The 14,554-nt window shown below is 36.8% G+C and overlaps 1 protein-coding gene across 5 annotated transcripts in view; it reads left to right on the top strand.

Annotated features, from left to right (window-relative positions):
* The window catches only part of LOC104686134 (pseudouridine 5'-phosphatase), a 70,095-nt gene that overhangs the window by 15,723 nt on the left and 39,818 nt on the right, over window positions 1-14,554 (top strand). For 2 of the 5 annotated variants that reach the window (XM_039550168.1, XM_010394353.3), the window contains exon 2: window positions 11,176-11,394. In XM_039550168.1, coding sequence (XP_039406102.1) covers window positions 11,176-11,394 — 219 coding nt within the window. Of the gene's footprint in view, window positions 1-5,900; window positions 6,082-6,130; window positions 7,906-11,175; window positions 11,395-14,554 lie in introns of those variants that run through there. The other 3 variants (XM_039550175.1, XM_039550181.1, XM_010394355.4) reach the window with 3 other exon arrangements.

The raw sequence follows: 14,554 nt of genomic DNA, 5'->3' as shown, positions 1-14,554 counted from the left end.
TGTACTAGTATTACTAGGTAGACTAAATCATCTATGCAGAGAGGCTAAAGCTTTTCAGCAAAATTTCAGATACTGGGAGGAAAAATTATGCAGCTCTTCAGCAGCAGGACTGAGAATGTGTGTAAATACTCATGAAGAAAATGAGTGCTATTAAAAATCTGTTATAGTGTACTAAACTCTGTAAGTGGCAGTTTATTGGGGAATATTATTACAAAGACCTAGTACTGATACAGTCTGACTGCACTTGAGTATCAGACTGGCTTGATTTTCTGTGAATAGACGTTTCTTTTGCCATATGAGGTGTTCTCGGTGCGCAGCATCTGTGGTTCAGGTTCTGGAGTATGAAGGGTATTTTAGCTCAGAAACACAAAAGCATTGTGTGTTGGATGGGACTATGAGCAACCTGATCTAGTGAAAGGCATCCCTGCACCATCAGGGGGTTTGGAATAGGTGGTACTTGAAAGGTCCCTTTCAACCCAAACCTTTCTACAATTTATGTACCTATCTCTCAGTTCGATGGGGCTTAGTTAAAAGCTTCTCTGGCCAAGTGTAAGTTTTATTTCATCCTGCAAATTATAAGCAAGCTGATTATATTCTAAAGCAAATTGCAGTCTTCCAGTATTTCTGTGCTTTTACCAATGGTGTTGGGAAACAAAAAGACCATCATTTGTCATCAATTCTAACTTTGTGGGGTCCTTCTCTGGGCTGCAGGCTGTATCTGATCTAAGACTCATTTTGGACCTACCTCTGGCTTAGTGCTGAGTCTGGAGCCAGGGCAACTTTTGCTGTCATGTGAGGCTTTTCAGCACTCTGTGAGAATAACCCTCTACTCTGATCCTCAGCCCCACATGGGAGGTGAGGGCTGTGGTCATGCATCTTCAGAGAAGCCTGTGGCTCACCTGTGTGGAAGTCCACTGTTACATCATGTTGGAAGTTCCTTTTATTGGTATTTATATAATGTGTTTGAAGTTTCTTCTACAGTTTTCAAACAAACAGTCATTGCAGCTCATAAAACACAATTTTCCATATGCTGTATCACACTTGCCTTGTGAATCTCAAAGCACTGATTCTTTTTTGTAAGGAGTTCTTGGTATAAAACTATTAAAGAATTGTTGTGATTAGATCTTCTGCAGTATTTCTGACACTTTGCTCTGTATGTAGGTAGTCATCCACGATGAAATGTCCTTGCACTTGGAAAATCAAGCTATTTGTTGATGTTTGATTTTCTGTTCTTGGTGTTATCATCACAGAGAAATTACTCCATCGACAGATTTACCTCAAGAATTTTATGCACTCTTGAGTGGACAGAAGAAATTATCTTTATTAATCTGTAGTTCTCTACACCTTCTCTGTGGTAGTATGATTGACACATTGCCACCATTAAGTTTAGAACATTGTCCAAGGCCACAGTGGAAAAGTAATGGTTTTGTTTTCTATTGAAGTCACTCTGTCTTTTGAAATGTTTCCTCTGTTGAGGAAGCAGATGTTTTGACAGTATTACAGAAAGTGATTTAGAGACATGTAACACTGAAAGTCAAACATCTTGAATTTGCAACTTGATCAAGTCTTTATATATATATGTATAATCTCTCTTTCTGAGAATATATGTATATATTCCTAGAAAGATGAAAGCTTTCTGAGAATAAGGAAGTTGGTACTAGGAGAGACCTGTGGTGAGCAGAAGACAATTTTCTGTATGGACTCATTTTGTTATGTTTCTTTTTGAGGAAGGAATAAAGTTTCCTGACCCTTTTTTCCCTTTTCATAACTATTTTTTTACATTGTTGCTCTTTTAGGTTGTGGGTTAAACAGAACAGCTATGGATATCTGTTCAAGGAAGGTTATGTTTCTTATCGATAGCTCTTCCCATAGAAAGTGTATATTTGTATTGGCTTTGTGTGGCAAGGCTTTGGTAGTGGAGCAGTGGGGTGGAAGGGTGGGCAATAGGGGTGGCTTCTGTGAGAGGATGCCAGAAGCTTCCCCAATGTCCATCTGAGCCTATGCCAGCCAGATCCAAGAGGGACCTGCTGCTGGCCAAGGCTGAGCTCATCAGTGACAGTGGAAGCACCTTTGGGATAACAGAAGGTGAAGAAAACCTGCTGAGCAACAGCAGCCAGGACAGAGGAGCTAGAATATGTGAGAGAAACAGGTCTGCAGGCATCGAGGTTGTTGAAGAAGGAGGGGGAGGACATGCTCCAGGTGCTGGAGGAGTCCTACTCCTGCAGAGGAAGGAGCAGCAGAGATATGTGATGAACTGCCCACAACCCTTCTTCCCTGTTCAGCTGTGCTGCTGCAGGATAGGAGGTAGAGAACTTGGGAATAAAGCTAAGCCCAGGAAGAAGGGATGGGTGTAGGGGAAGATTTTTTTAAGATTTGGTGTTATTTCTTATTCCCCTACTCTGATATAATTTCCCCAAATTGTGTGTGTTTTGCCAGTGATGGTAACTAGTGGGTGATCTCTCCCTGCCCTTATCTCGACCCATGAATCTTTTATTATATTTTCTTTCCCTGTCCAGCTGAGGAGGGGGATGACAGAGCAGCTTGGGGCTTGGGAGGATACCTGGCTCAGCCAGGGTCAACCCACTAGACTCTTAATTAGGAAGATACAATTAGCTATTCTTCTGCTGACCTTGATAACACAGTGACCCTTGTGGTTTCGGCTACCTTGTGTGGTAGTGGTTTTATACAAGTGCCTTGGAACATCTCATTTCAAAACAACTTTTTAAACCTTGTTTTGCATTCCTTGGGCCAGTGAACTGCTGCTCTGTGTTATCAGCAACATCTGAAGAAGAGGAGGTACCCCCTTGGTGAAAGGCTAACTTCCTTATGAACATGTTGTAAGCTGATAGCGTGTTCAGAGCTGGTAATTGCTCCTCTGGTTGAGAACATTGCTTGTATAAATTTCCATGGTATAATAGCTCATATACTCATGGCAGTGTAACTGTTGCCTGACTTGATTCTCCCCATACACGTTTTAAGAAGCTGTCTGTTAACTGTAATTTCCACCCAACAAGGAGGGTTTTGCATGCACCATATCAACTGCTGTTTGCATAGTTCTGTCTTTAATGGTTAAGGCCCTGTATGAGAGCCTAAGAAAGTATATCAAGCAGTTTCTATGAATCAATAGATTTTCTATTGTTAAAGAAATTATATGCTGTCAAATAGATAATGCTTAATAAGTACAGTTTTAGAATATTTTGTATTAAGTTATGTATATTGTCTTTATATTTCAAAGTTGGATTCCCATGTGGTCTGGAATTGAAATAGAAGATTTCTCTTTATGTTTTCATGTGCTATTTTGCATTGATACCAGATTATTTGTTTACAGCTCCACATTGGAAGAGTTTGCATGCTTTATTCGTGAACTGTTTCTTTCTCATCCCTGTGGCATTAAAAAAAAAGGATAAGAGGTATATGTGAATACAAGATAGCATTAAGATATGTCTGCTATATTAACATAAACTAAAAGCCTTTTGAATTTGTTCAGAAGCTTCTTCCTCTCCCCATAGACATACCATGTTTCTCTGCATGTAAAATGAGAAATTGGCTTCCTCTGTAGCTGCCATTGAAGAATTCTCCAATAATGTAAGCCCAAACGGGCAAATACATGATTCTCATTTGGGAACAGTTTCATGCAGCTGCTATTGTTTGAGCATCAAACTTACTTTATGTTTAAACCTGTTAGCAATAACTTGAATTCATGGTAGGATGTTTCACATCAGAGAAGGGCAAACAGACTAACAGCACTGAGTTAGCCAGTGGCAGCATGTTTCTTTGGACTTAGTAAAGTAATCACAATGTAACATGTTCATTTACCTTGGAGTGTACTTATATTAATATTCAAGTACAACAGAAAAAAAGAAGCAGGTTTGCAAAAATTAAAGCTCCAGAATAGACTTATACTTGCTCCTTACTAAAATGAATAATGGATCTTTTCAGTGAGTTTTTCTAAGTGCTAATCAAAAGTATAATGATTTACAAATCATTACTCAATTAACTTTGAAGCAGTAATTTTAATTTTCAGCAATTATAATAATTTTTTTCTTTGGAAGTTATGGTTTATCAATCATGTAAAATGGTTTACTGAATAACTTGCTCTTTATAACTAGCGTATGATTTTAAAGTAGCCATTATTTGGTGCTTGATGTTTATTTTAATAGATGCTTCAACTTCCTTTAACTTCCAGGGAACAATAAGATGAATTTAAGTGGTGCTGGTTATGATGAAGATCAGTGGAAAGGTACAAGACGTGAATACAGCAGCAGCATTTCCCTTGGTTTGGTGGTGCAGACTGCCTTTAGGTTCAGTCTTCCTGGTTGGGTACATCAGCCTTGCTATTTAGGCATGGCTCAAATATTTCAGTTGGGCATGTGTGGAAACAGTGCTTATTTCCTCCTGTGGCAGTGAAGTGGGTGTGTCTAAGATGATAAATGCAGATTTCATTTTTCTTCCTAAACAAGTTCATGGAAGGAGTGGGGGAATACAACAGTAAAGAATAGCACATTCCTTTTCCTTATGTATTTTCAGTGCTAAGCATTTTGAACTGCATTCCTTTAATATGAGCTGTTAAGTCAAGAGGCTCCAGGTTGATTTGTATTCACTGGCTAGTACTCATCCTGAATTTTATTCTTGAAAAGACACTTTTGTCTGTAAAACACAGTTCTATACATACACTATATAGAAGTAAATATATAAAAATATTTGCCTGTATGTCTTCTATATATATATATGTACAAGCATATAAATGGTTTATCTGTACGAAAGTGTATATATGTATATAACATAATAGCATCACAAATGTCAGGGTATGTTAGAAAAACAGTCTCAGGCCCTTTGGATGAATCGAAAGACTGAGTTTTGTTTTCTGGGCTAGTGCTGTAATAGGCTATTGTGCAAAAGGTAATTTCTGTTGCCTGCCACCTTCATCCCTACTTTTACTGGGCTGCTGTAAGTAATTTTGAAGTCAGCTGTTAAACTGCTGTTTTTTTCTCCTATTAGCCATCATGGGTAACCATAGTCATGCATTTTTAAACTAGCTTTCATAGTAATGAAAGTGTGAATGGGAGGATGTTGAGGGGAAAGTGCAAGACTGACCTTTTGACACAAATTTCAATATAGTTGTCTACTATAGATTGTTTATTAAACAAAAAGTAAATCTCCTTTATTTCTGTTTGGTTGGCTAAATCAGGAGCCTTCAGCTCTAATTCTTAATGGATTCTGTGTGGTTTAAGCTAATTTTTGCAGTTTCAGATCTGTTTCAGTGACAGTTGTATGCTTACTACTGTTTTGCATTGCTCATATTGGTTTTATCTGTCTTGTTTCACTGCTGATCCTGTAAGAGGAAAGTCTCAGATTCTCTCTGAAAGAAATGAGGAAGTAAAAAGAATGGTGAATGAGTTATGCACAAACCTTCATTCAGTGACATAGACTATTGGTCCCTCAGCAACCATTTTTGGTTTTGTGTTTTGTGGGGTTTTTGGATCTTTTTTGAGATGGAGATGTAATTTCTAAATTGTGGATAGTAATACCTTGGCTTCTTCTTTCTCTTGAGAGAATGTTCCTTGATCTATTCTAAGTTTGCTGTTCAGAGGCCGTTGGTTTCCCATTTTTTTCTTTTCCTGGTTTTTACCAGGAAAACCACCAGCAGAATCTTGCAACTTTGTGGATAGCCATGTGGCTTTCATTTTGCCAGTGGTGCTTCCTAAAATCTGTGATAGTCCACACACCATTTGGAAATGTGTAAATGGCTCACTGTTTGATACACACATCCTCAGTTGTTGAAATCCACATATTTCAAGAATTGGTTCATTTGTGTAACTGAATGAGCTAAGAGCATGTACTGCCTGTGGGGAGAGGTGTTGTAGAATGGCAAGATTGATGAGAGATCTCTTTACGTACAGAGATTTGCTGAAAGACATCCATTCCCTGGCTTTCATGCAGTGCTGCAGCATTTACTTCACTCCTGAGTCTCACAGACTTGACACAACTGGTCAGTGAGCTGCTCACCCATATCTTTTGTGTGCTTGGAAGAGGGAGAGGAAGAAGAACCGTGAGTACATGATTTTGCTGATGTTGAAATAGGTGGGTATGAGGATCAATGACTGAGTATGTGATACTCTGGACTAGACAAAGCTAGTGTTTCTGATGGGAAATCTGTCAAAATTGGCTTTGCCATTGCTGTGTCCCATGTTCTTTAACACTGTTTAATGATACAGTGGGAGAACAGTGGGAGAATAAACACACAAAGGCCTGTGTTTTATCTAAAGCCAGAAATGAGAGAAAATGTGAATGTTACTACTCTATATATAGAGGAAATATCTAATCTTGATTGATCTAGTCCCAACTGCCCCCATTTCAGCTCTTGTATAGATTTGTTCGCAAGTTAACAGTTTATACTGTGCTAAATGCCACCAAATGAGTTGCAAAAAGCAGGGGAAATATTCACACTTCTATAATTACATTCTGGTTTATAATTATATTTATCTCTTGTGCCCCAATTGAGTGTTGCAGTAATTTGTATGTTTTTTTACACTGTTGCATACTTGAAAGAGATTATGGGAATAATGTGGAAGACTGATAGGAAAGCAAAATCATAGACACCTATGTGTTCATTCAGTATTGATGGTGACAAAATCTTAAGAGTTTTTCTCAGTCCTCAGCCAAAATGTTGGTAAAAATTACTGACTGTGTTTAAATTTGGCTAAACTGAATACTGAAAATTATTCTCTTCTACATTTGCGTAGAAATTTGCCTCACAGGTATGGACACAAGGAACCTGTTGCTTAACTTAAAACTGTTCTCTTTTACTGCTTTTCTATCCCGTAAAAAAAAAAAAAAATCAAATCCTGCAGAGTTTAGTTGTCCAGGGTCTGATTTTGAATTACTGAAGTATATTGAATGGACACAATTAAAACTCTATTTAAGATGGTTTAGGGTCCTAGCAGAAGGATGGATAAATCATAGCTGTATTTCATCTGGGAAGCGTAATGCAAAATTGAGATGGGTTATTCAAATAATGAACTCAAAACTAATGATTAAGATGAGCTATGGCTAAAAGGATGTTTCACGCCTACTAATCTCATCTCCTTGATGAACTAGAGATTATTTTAGAATAACAATAACATAATATTAAATTTGAAGGTGTGTAATCTTCTAGATAAACGAAGTTCTGTATTCATGAAGTCATAATTTTCTGTCTTAAGTTGTCTTTATGTGTAAGTAAGTGATAAAGATGAGGCTTACATATTGTTTTGATGTTTGCTGTACCCCCAGCCTAGGCAGATCTGCACATCTAGTTGAGACTCTGCACTGATTTGAGCAGATCATGCACTCCAGATATTCACTGTGATGGGTTGCCGAGTGACCTGTAGGTCTTTCTGGATACATGTCAGCATATTTTTGTGCCAGATCACAAATTGAGTAATCCAGTGCCTCTGTCATTCTTGTCACTTTATTTGTATTTATTGTGACTGGCTTTTGCACGCTGTAAACAACACCAGTGGAGTTGACTATGCTTTTATATAGAAGAAGGGTCACTATAAAAATTACTAGAAGATGATATGTGGCTAGGGAATGAATGTTACTCATTCCCAGTGAAATGTAGTGAGCAAATGGACTGTATGTTGTGCTGATAATGTCCATGTAAAAGATATTTCAAGAGATGAGAGCTAGAAATAAAAAGAGTATTTCGAAAGCGTATACATTTACTGGAAATTGCAGGAGCTAAGAATTCTTGCTTTTCCTTCCTATTATTAGAATGGGCCACTACCACATATGTCCTATTGTGTTCACAGCTTGTATTCCTGATGGAGGCTAGCAGCTGGGGCTGGATTCACTTGCTGAAATGTGTGTGAGTGTGAAACACTTGGGATGCTGTAGGGCATCTGCCTGCTCATGCCATGAAGTGTGAGTCTTGCTTAAATTACCTTTTTAACATTAGATATGTGTGGATGTCTTAGGCATACCAGAGTAAATAACAGTAGGGGCCTATAATTAGGCACTTGAGTTGAACTTTTAATTCCTCTCACTTGTTTCATTTCATCAATGGGTTTTATTCATGTGTGGAAGTTAGATATAATTTCTTTTGTATAGTAGATTTATAGCAGTATGAAATTATGCTTCACTGATATATTTAAACTCGGATCAATCCTTTGAACTGTGTGTGGTTTCTTTCTTGTTACAATGGTGAAAAAGTTAGCCTGCCTTTTTTTTGAGATTGCTCCTTTCCGATAGGAATCTTGAAGTTGTATCATTATTTAGTATTTATTTACTGCTCTTTAATTATAAGGGGAACATATAGATCTTCCTTTGTCTTCGATTAAAAGAAAAATGTCCTTATCTGTTATACATGTATGTAGGAAATGCAGATTTATCAGCAGTGACCTTCTCAGATTCCAGTGTATATATGCATAATTTTTTCCTCAGATTTCAGATTTTATTCATGTACTGTAGTGAAATATATCTGTTTGAGCAAGTGAAATGTCCACATCCATGCTTTTGTCATCTACTCATGAAAATTAAAATCATGTTGATTTTCAAGCAATACAAATATAGAGAATCCTACAAGAGGTCATGAATCTTGAAATTATGTTAATTTTCATTGCAACTACGTCAATGTCCAGAGTCCACATGCTATGACTTAAGGTAGAGTGACAATGATCTCTTTGAAAGAAAAGTTAAAGGTTTTGTAAGCCAAGTCTTTTAACTATAATTAATCAGGGGAGGGAAGGAAAGAAGACTCTCTGGCATTCTGCTTGTCCAAACATACACATTGCTTTGTAGGACTTAGGTATATTTAAATTAAATGTAGGATACAAATGTGTTGACTAATTTGGGAGTATTCTTGTTTGTTTGGTTTGCGTTTTGTTTTGTTTCTCAGCACATAGAAAACTATGTTATAGCACAGTATGAATAAGTAAGCAATTGTTTTAATAGGTTTGACTCAAATTTGTTCATGAGTGCTCTTCTATTGACAGACTGGAACATTGCATAAAAGACTGTTTTTAGGTCTGCAATCTGGACATCATTAAGCTTCTTTTAAGGAAAATAAATGAAATTTCATTCACAAGTCAGCTATGTAATATTTAAAATATGGGAGACTATTTAAAGTAGTATATTTAGCTATAAAGTTGAACCTTTCACTTTCAAATAGATTAACATGTAATTATATTAGAGACCCATAGGAAAATTTTCATGTTCTAGAATTTTTTGTTTCCTTGCTTTGTTTTAATTCTGCTTAGCTTGCTATGTACTATTTAATAGGATGAGGACTGATTTTCAGTTTCAAGTTTAAACTTTGGGTAAGAATTTTATGTCCATCACCTGGTGAGTCTGAGATATAGAAGAAAAACTAGTTTATTAAAACAAAAAGGAAAGTGAGACCTGTGAATTTTAAAAATCGTATTCTTAGTTTACCTTCCTAGCTTGCAGAGAGTACCACCTGGCATTTTCAAGCAAACTGGAGGAATTTTTGTTGTTGTTCTATTTTCTTTTCTCCTTCCTCATGTTAGGCAGCTTAATACTTTTCAGAGTCCATTTGCCTGTGTTTCTGCTGTGACACTTTTCCTGTGTGTTTGAAGGGTCTCCAAGATCACTTGTAATATTTTTCCCTTAGGTGTAGTTGTTTAAGGAGCATTTACAAAGAGTAGTACAGGTGGGGGTTTTTTTTGCCTCTATTTTTAAGGTGAGAGGTTTTTGTGAACCCTTTGCTGCTCTGTTAAATACTCCAGACAAGTATGTTGAGTCTTTATCTGATCTTTTGGCTCAAGATCCCCTCTAGTTACCGAAGGGAGACGTAGACTAAAGCACTCTGGCAGGTGGCAGAAAATGTATTCTGTACTGCAAGTTCATATGATGGTGAAATGGCCCCTGTGTTTCTCATTTGCTTTCAGATCAGAATTGTCTGCTGATCTCAGGACAACAGATTACTGTGGTGAAGCAGGGAGTATTTGTCTAACTGCGGGGAAGGTCTTGGCATGTGTTGTAGTCATGGGCTCTATGCCTCTTTCTTCAGACTGTTTTCTTCACAGTATCTTTGTTAAAGCTTAAAGTTTAATCACTCCTGCATAATTCTGATGTATTCAGAAAGTGAGACAATATACACATGAATAATTTCACTACTTTATTATCTCCATTAAGAAAATTTTTATGTGACATAGGACATGTTGATAAGTGAAGTCCCTAGTTTCTCTAAATAGTTTATTTCCTTGCTTTTGCCTTTCATTGCTAAAGTGATAATAATAAATATATCTTTAGAGATACAGAAGGCAGAGACATGCATTAGAAGGAAATTAAAGCATGGTTAACAGCAGTAGCTGACTTTTCAGAGGAGACTGTTTAAAAAGATAGACTGGTAGAAAAGCCAGTGTTCGAGGTCTTTGCTGAAATGAGGACAAGAGCTGAAAGTACTTTTTGTCCCCATATTAGTGTTAAATTAAATGCTAATGACCTTCTTTTTCAAGAATTTGTTGGGGGAGGAGGGGAAGAAAGGTAGAATTGTTTGTTTGTATTAAAAAAAAATAGCTTTAAACCTAAAACCACCTTTGACATATAAGCTGATAGGATCACTGCCAAAATTCAATCTGAAGTTTACTCTTGTCTGAAATCTCCTGGAAATATAAGTGAGTGTGTTTTGCTTGAGTAATCCCTTGTAAATACAGTGGTGCCAGCAGCACTGTAATAATGACTGTAATGTCTTTGAAGGCACTCAGAAGCTTCCGCTCAAAGACACTCTTAAATAATTAAATCTTTTTTCTTTTTTCAATTTACATGGAATATGTAATGACATCCCCCCCAAGTACCAGATTTCCTTCCTTCCTTTCTTTTCTTTCTCATGGAAAGCCTAAATAGGGTATTTTAATCAAGACACTGCTTGCTAACTTGGATAGTAAAGAAAGGTGATGAAAGAGCAGGTCCAGATAGTTATTTGTTAAGACCCTAATTTACCTTTTCTTAATGCAGAAATGACAGCTTGAAAAACCTGGGTACCTCTGAGGTGATTGTAGAAGGATTAGTTCCCTCCTGCAAATAAAGGGAGTAATTTTATCCACTTTGCTATGTGCCGTCTGGGTCCTGGCAGTTCATTCTCTGACCATTTATGTGGTCTATTTGCAAGACCAGCTGCCTACCTGTTTATACATAGGTTTTGTTTTGTTTTTGTTTTTTTTTTTTTCACAGATACTGAGCATCTCTATTCAGTAGTGTTTGAACAGATCTGTGGGCGTTTTGGAAAGACGTACAACTGGGATGTGAAATCCTTGGTTATGGGTAAACAAGCCCCAGAAGCAGCAGAGACTATTCGAGAAGTTCTAGGTCTTCCAATAACCACAGAAGAATTATTGAATGAAAGTAAAATGATGCAGGAGAAGATATTCCATACTGCTGAGTTGATGCCAGGTATGTTTCTTTGCAGCATTTATAAACTCTTTATGGAATTATTTAAATGCTGATCAAGGTAGAAGTTTGTAGTCTGCCTTCCACAAAGCAGCTGATCTTACAGATTGTTTTGTTGCTCTTGTTTTAGAAAATTTACCTAAATCCACCTCTTTATTTACCTGTTTAAAAGGATATTTTACGTATTAAAGTTGACAGATTTTTTTTCCACTATTTACTTGGAGAAAAGCTTTTTTTCATGTTTTAAAAGAAAAAAAAGGACTAGATACATGTGCATTGATTCTGTTTAGTAAACTAAACATTCTTTATAATTGTTGTTGGCAGCTGTGTTTTACCTGACCATAAGCATAGTCTGACTTTGTGAAGCATAGATGCCTTTGCCTGCACCTTTAGAAGTATGTGGGCCCATGGGTTCTTTCTGTTGGGATTGATCTCGCCTAACCTGAAAATTGTAATTCAAGTACAGTGTCTGAGTGTGTCAGTGGAGAAGGAGGATTTTTCAGGTTATCCTAAGACAGGTGAGTTTCCTTACCTTCTCAAGATACGTGTCTTTTAACAGTGATTGTGCAGGATGCCCAAGTGAGTAGCTTCAATGAGGTAACTCAAGATAAGCAAGAGGATGAATCTTACCTGTAGCGTGAATGCATAATTTTGTATTCAATTACATTTAGATTTGAAATGCTTAGGGAGAAATCCTCAGCCATGCAACACTATCAGTACCTAAAGCTAGGATTGCTGCTAACTTTATGTGCAATGTTAAACTTTCTGGAGCAAATATCAATAATTTATGAAGGGAAAAAAAATAGGAGGAAAGGACTATAAAAAAGTATTAGAAGTGAAATAACTGCATGTCAAAGTACGTTTAACAGTTATTTTTTCTCTTTGAATGTGTGCTCATGTGTTCTGACAATTTCTACAGCACATTAATGTTTTAATTTTTAGAAGCTTTTTTATATCTAGTTTCATAATGCATTAAGAGGATAAAGGTTAAAAATATGTGATATGTTACGAATAAATAACAAGCAGCAAAAATAATAGCTGTGATTTTTTCAGCAGCTTAAAAACTTTAGTACATTGTGTGTCCAACTTAGTTGTCTTTCTAACTTAGTTATCTCTCTAATGTCTTTTATGTACAAGATTTTTCAAATTGCATCTCTCTCACTTATAGATCCACTTGAAACTGTAAGCCTAGTTAAACTTCCCAGAAAAATAAGAAAGTTGGATGGATGTGTTTTTTGTTTTTCATCTCAAGCTTCTGGGACTGACTTTTCAAATATATCTTTTGCAAGCCAAATAAAAAATCCTTATCTGGGTTTAGAAAATGCCAGATGAACAGACCAGGTAAAGTGTTAGGTGACACAAAGAAGAGTTGCTGTAAAGAAACAACATGAGTAATTGATGCTATTAAGTGGATACTCTGTGCTTGCTGAAGATTGTGATAATGTGGCTGAGCTGGCTTGAACAGAGTTACAAAGGTGATGAAACAGATTAGCCAAAGGAAACATGAAGTTTTGTACTGTTCCTGCCTTCAAAAGTGAATTTTAGGCTCACTGAAGCTGGACTATTATGGATGAAACAAGCAAAATTAGTGCTCGGAAAAACAAGTAAACATTTTTGTCATCACCAAAATTGTTCAACTGATTATCTTTTCAGTTCAACTAAATACATGTGATAACTTTTTTTAGTCTATATTCTAAAGTAGAATTGATGTGAACTAGAATACTTTATGCTCAGTGGCCATTGTAGAGAGCAAAGGCATCTTTGGTCACTAAAGTGATGTGATCTGTACTTACTTGGTCACAAGATACAAGATACAAGCTGAATTGCCATGAATTTTGGGAAACCAAGTTGATGACAGCTAATAAGCTAGAGGAAAATGGCTCCAGTTACTTACTATTTAGTTTCTTTAGAAACTGTTCTCCAGTGAACCAGATTTTTAAATCTCATTCTGTCTTTCTGTATCTTCTGAGGATGTTTATTAATGGATTGCAGATTTATTTTACAGTCACTTAATGTTCTTTAATTAAAAATGGGTTCCTTGCATGTGTTGTGCAAGACGTAAGATTGTGGTAACATTTTGAGTTTCCATTGTTCTCTGTCTAAACTGATCTTTCAGATGGTTACAGGTAAATACAGGAAAGTGAAAGTTAATTGTCATATTAATGGTGTAAGATGACTCCAAAGTGCTGTGTCTCTGGCCATCTTTTGACATTTAGTAAATGTGTGAGGTTCTGTTTTTCAATCAATTTCTAAAGCTCGTCCAAAAAATTGGATTGAAATTTGATTTGGTGGAGAGCAATGCTAAACAGTGACCAATGATGTTTGAAAAAGTGACTTGTTTCTGTGGCAAGTCACAAGTGGCACTTGTTTCTGGATGAGCTATGCATGTGGTCTTGCCAAAGATGATAACTCTGTAAATTCCTAAATCAAGTAAGTGACAGGTATATCAGTGAAGATTAAGGATAGTGTGGAATTTAAATGACTATTTAATTTGTAAAGCAGTTCTTTGTCTGACAGGTGAGAAACCTGTCCTGGTTCTGGCTGAGATAGAGTTTATTTTCTACTTAGTAGCAGGTGCAGTGATGTGTTTTGGATTTAGTACAAGAATAAAGTTGATAACACACTGATGTTTAAGTAATGCTTGCCCCAAATTAAAGATTTTTCATTTTCTCGTGCTCTGCCAGTGAATAAGTGCACAATAAGCAAGGAGGGAGCATGGTCAGGACAGCTTATCTGAACTGGCCAAAGGGATATTCCATGCCATAGCACATCATGCCCAGTATATAAACGGGAGTTGTTACCCAGGAGAGGGACCAATTGTGGCTTGAGGATGGGCTAGGCATCAGTCAACAGGTGGTGAGCAATTCTATTGTGCATCACTCTTCTTAGGTTTTATCTGTCCCTCCCACTCTCCCTTTCGTTTTACAACTGGTAGTATTATTATTATCATTATTACTTTGTTTTGATTATTAATCTGTTCTTATCTCAACCCACAAGTTACTTTTTTTCATGATTCTTCTTCCCATCCCACCAGGGAGGACACACACACACACAGAGAAGCTGTGTGGTACTTAGTGTCCAGCTGGGGTTAAACCATGGCACAGGCTTGTGTACAATAGCTCTGAGATATTAGTGGCTGAAGACTGAGTTTTGGCTATTTCAG

Source organism: Corvus cornix, chromosome 1 (genome assembly GCF_000738735.6).
Source record: "Corvus cornix cornix isolate S_Up_H32 chromosome 1, ASM73873v5, whole genome shotgun sequence".
NCBI lineage: Eukaryota > Metazoa > Chordata > Aves > Passeriformes > Corvidae > Corvus > Corvus cornix.
The sequence above is the reverse complement of the archived record's forward strand: the minus strand, read 5'-3'. Positions and strand labels throughout refer to the sequence as shown.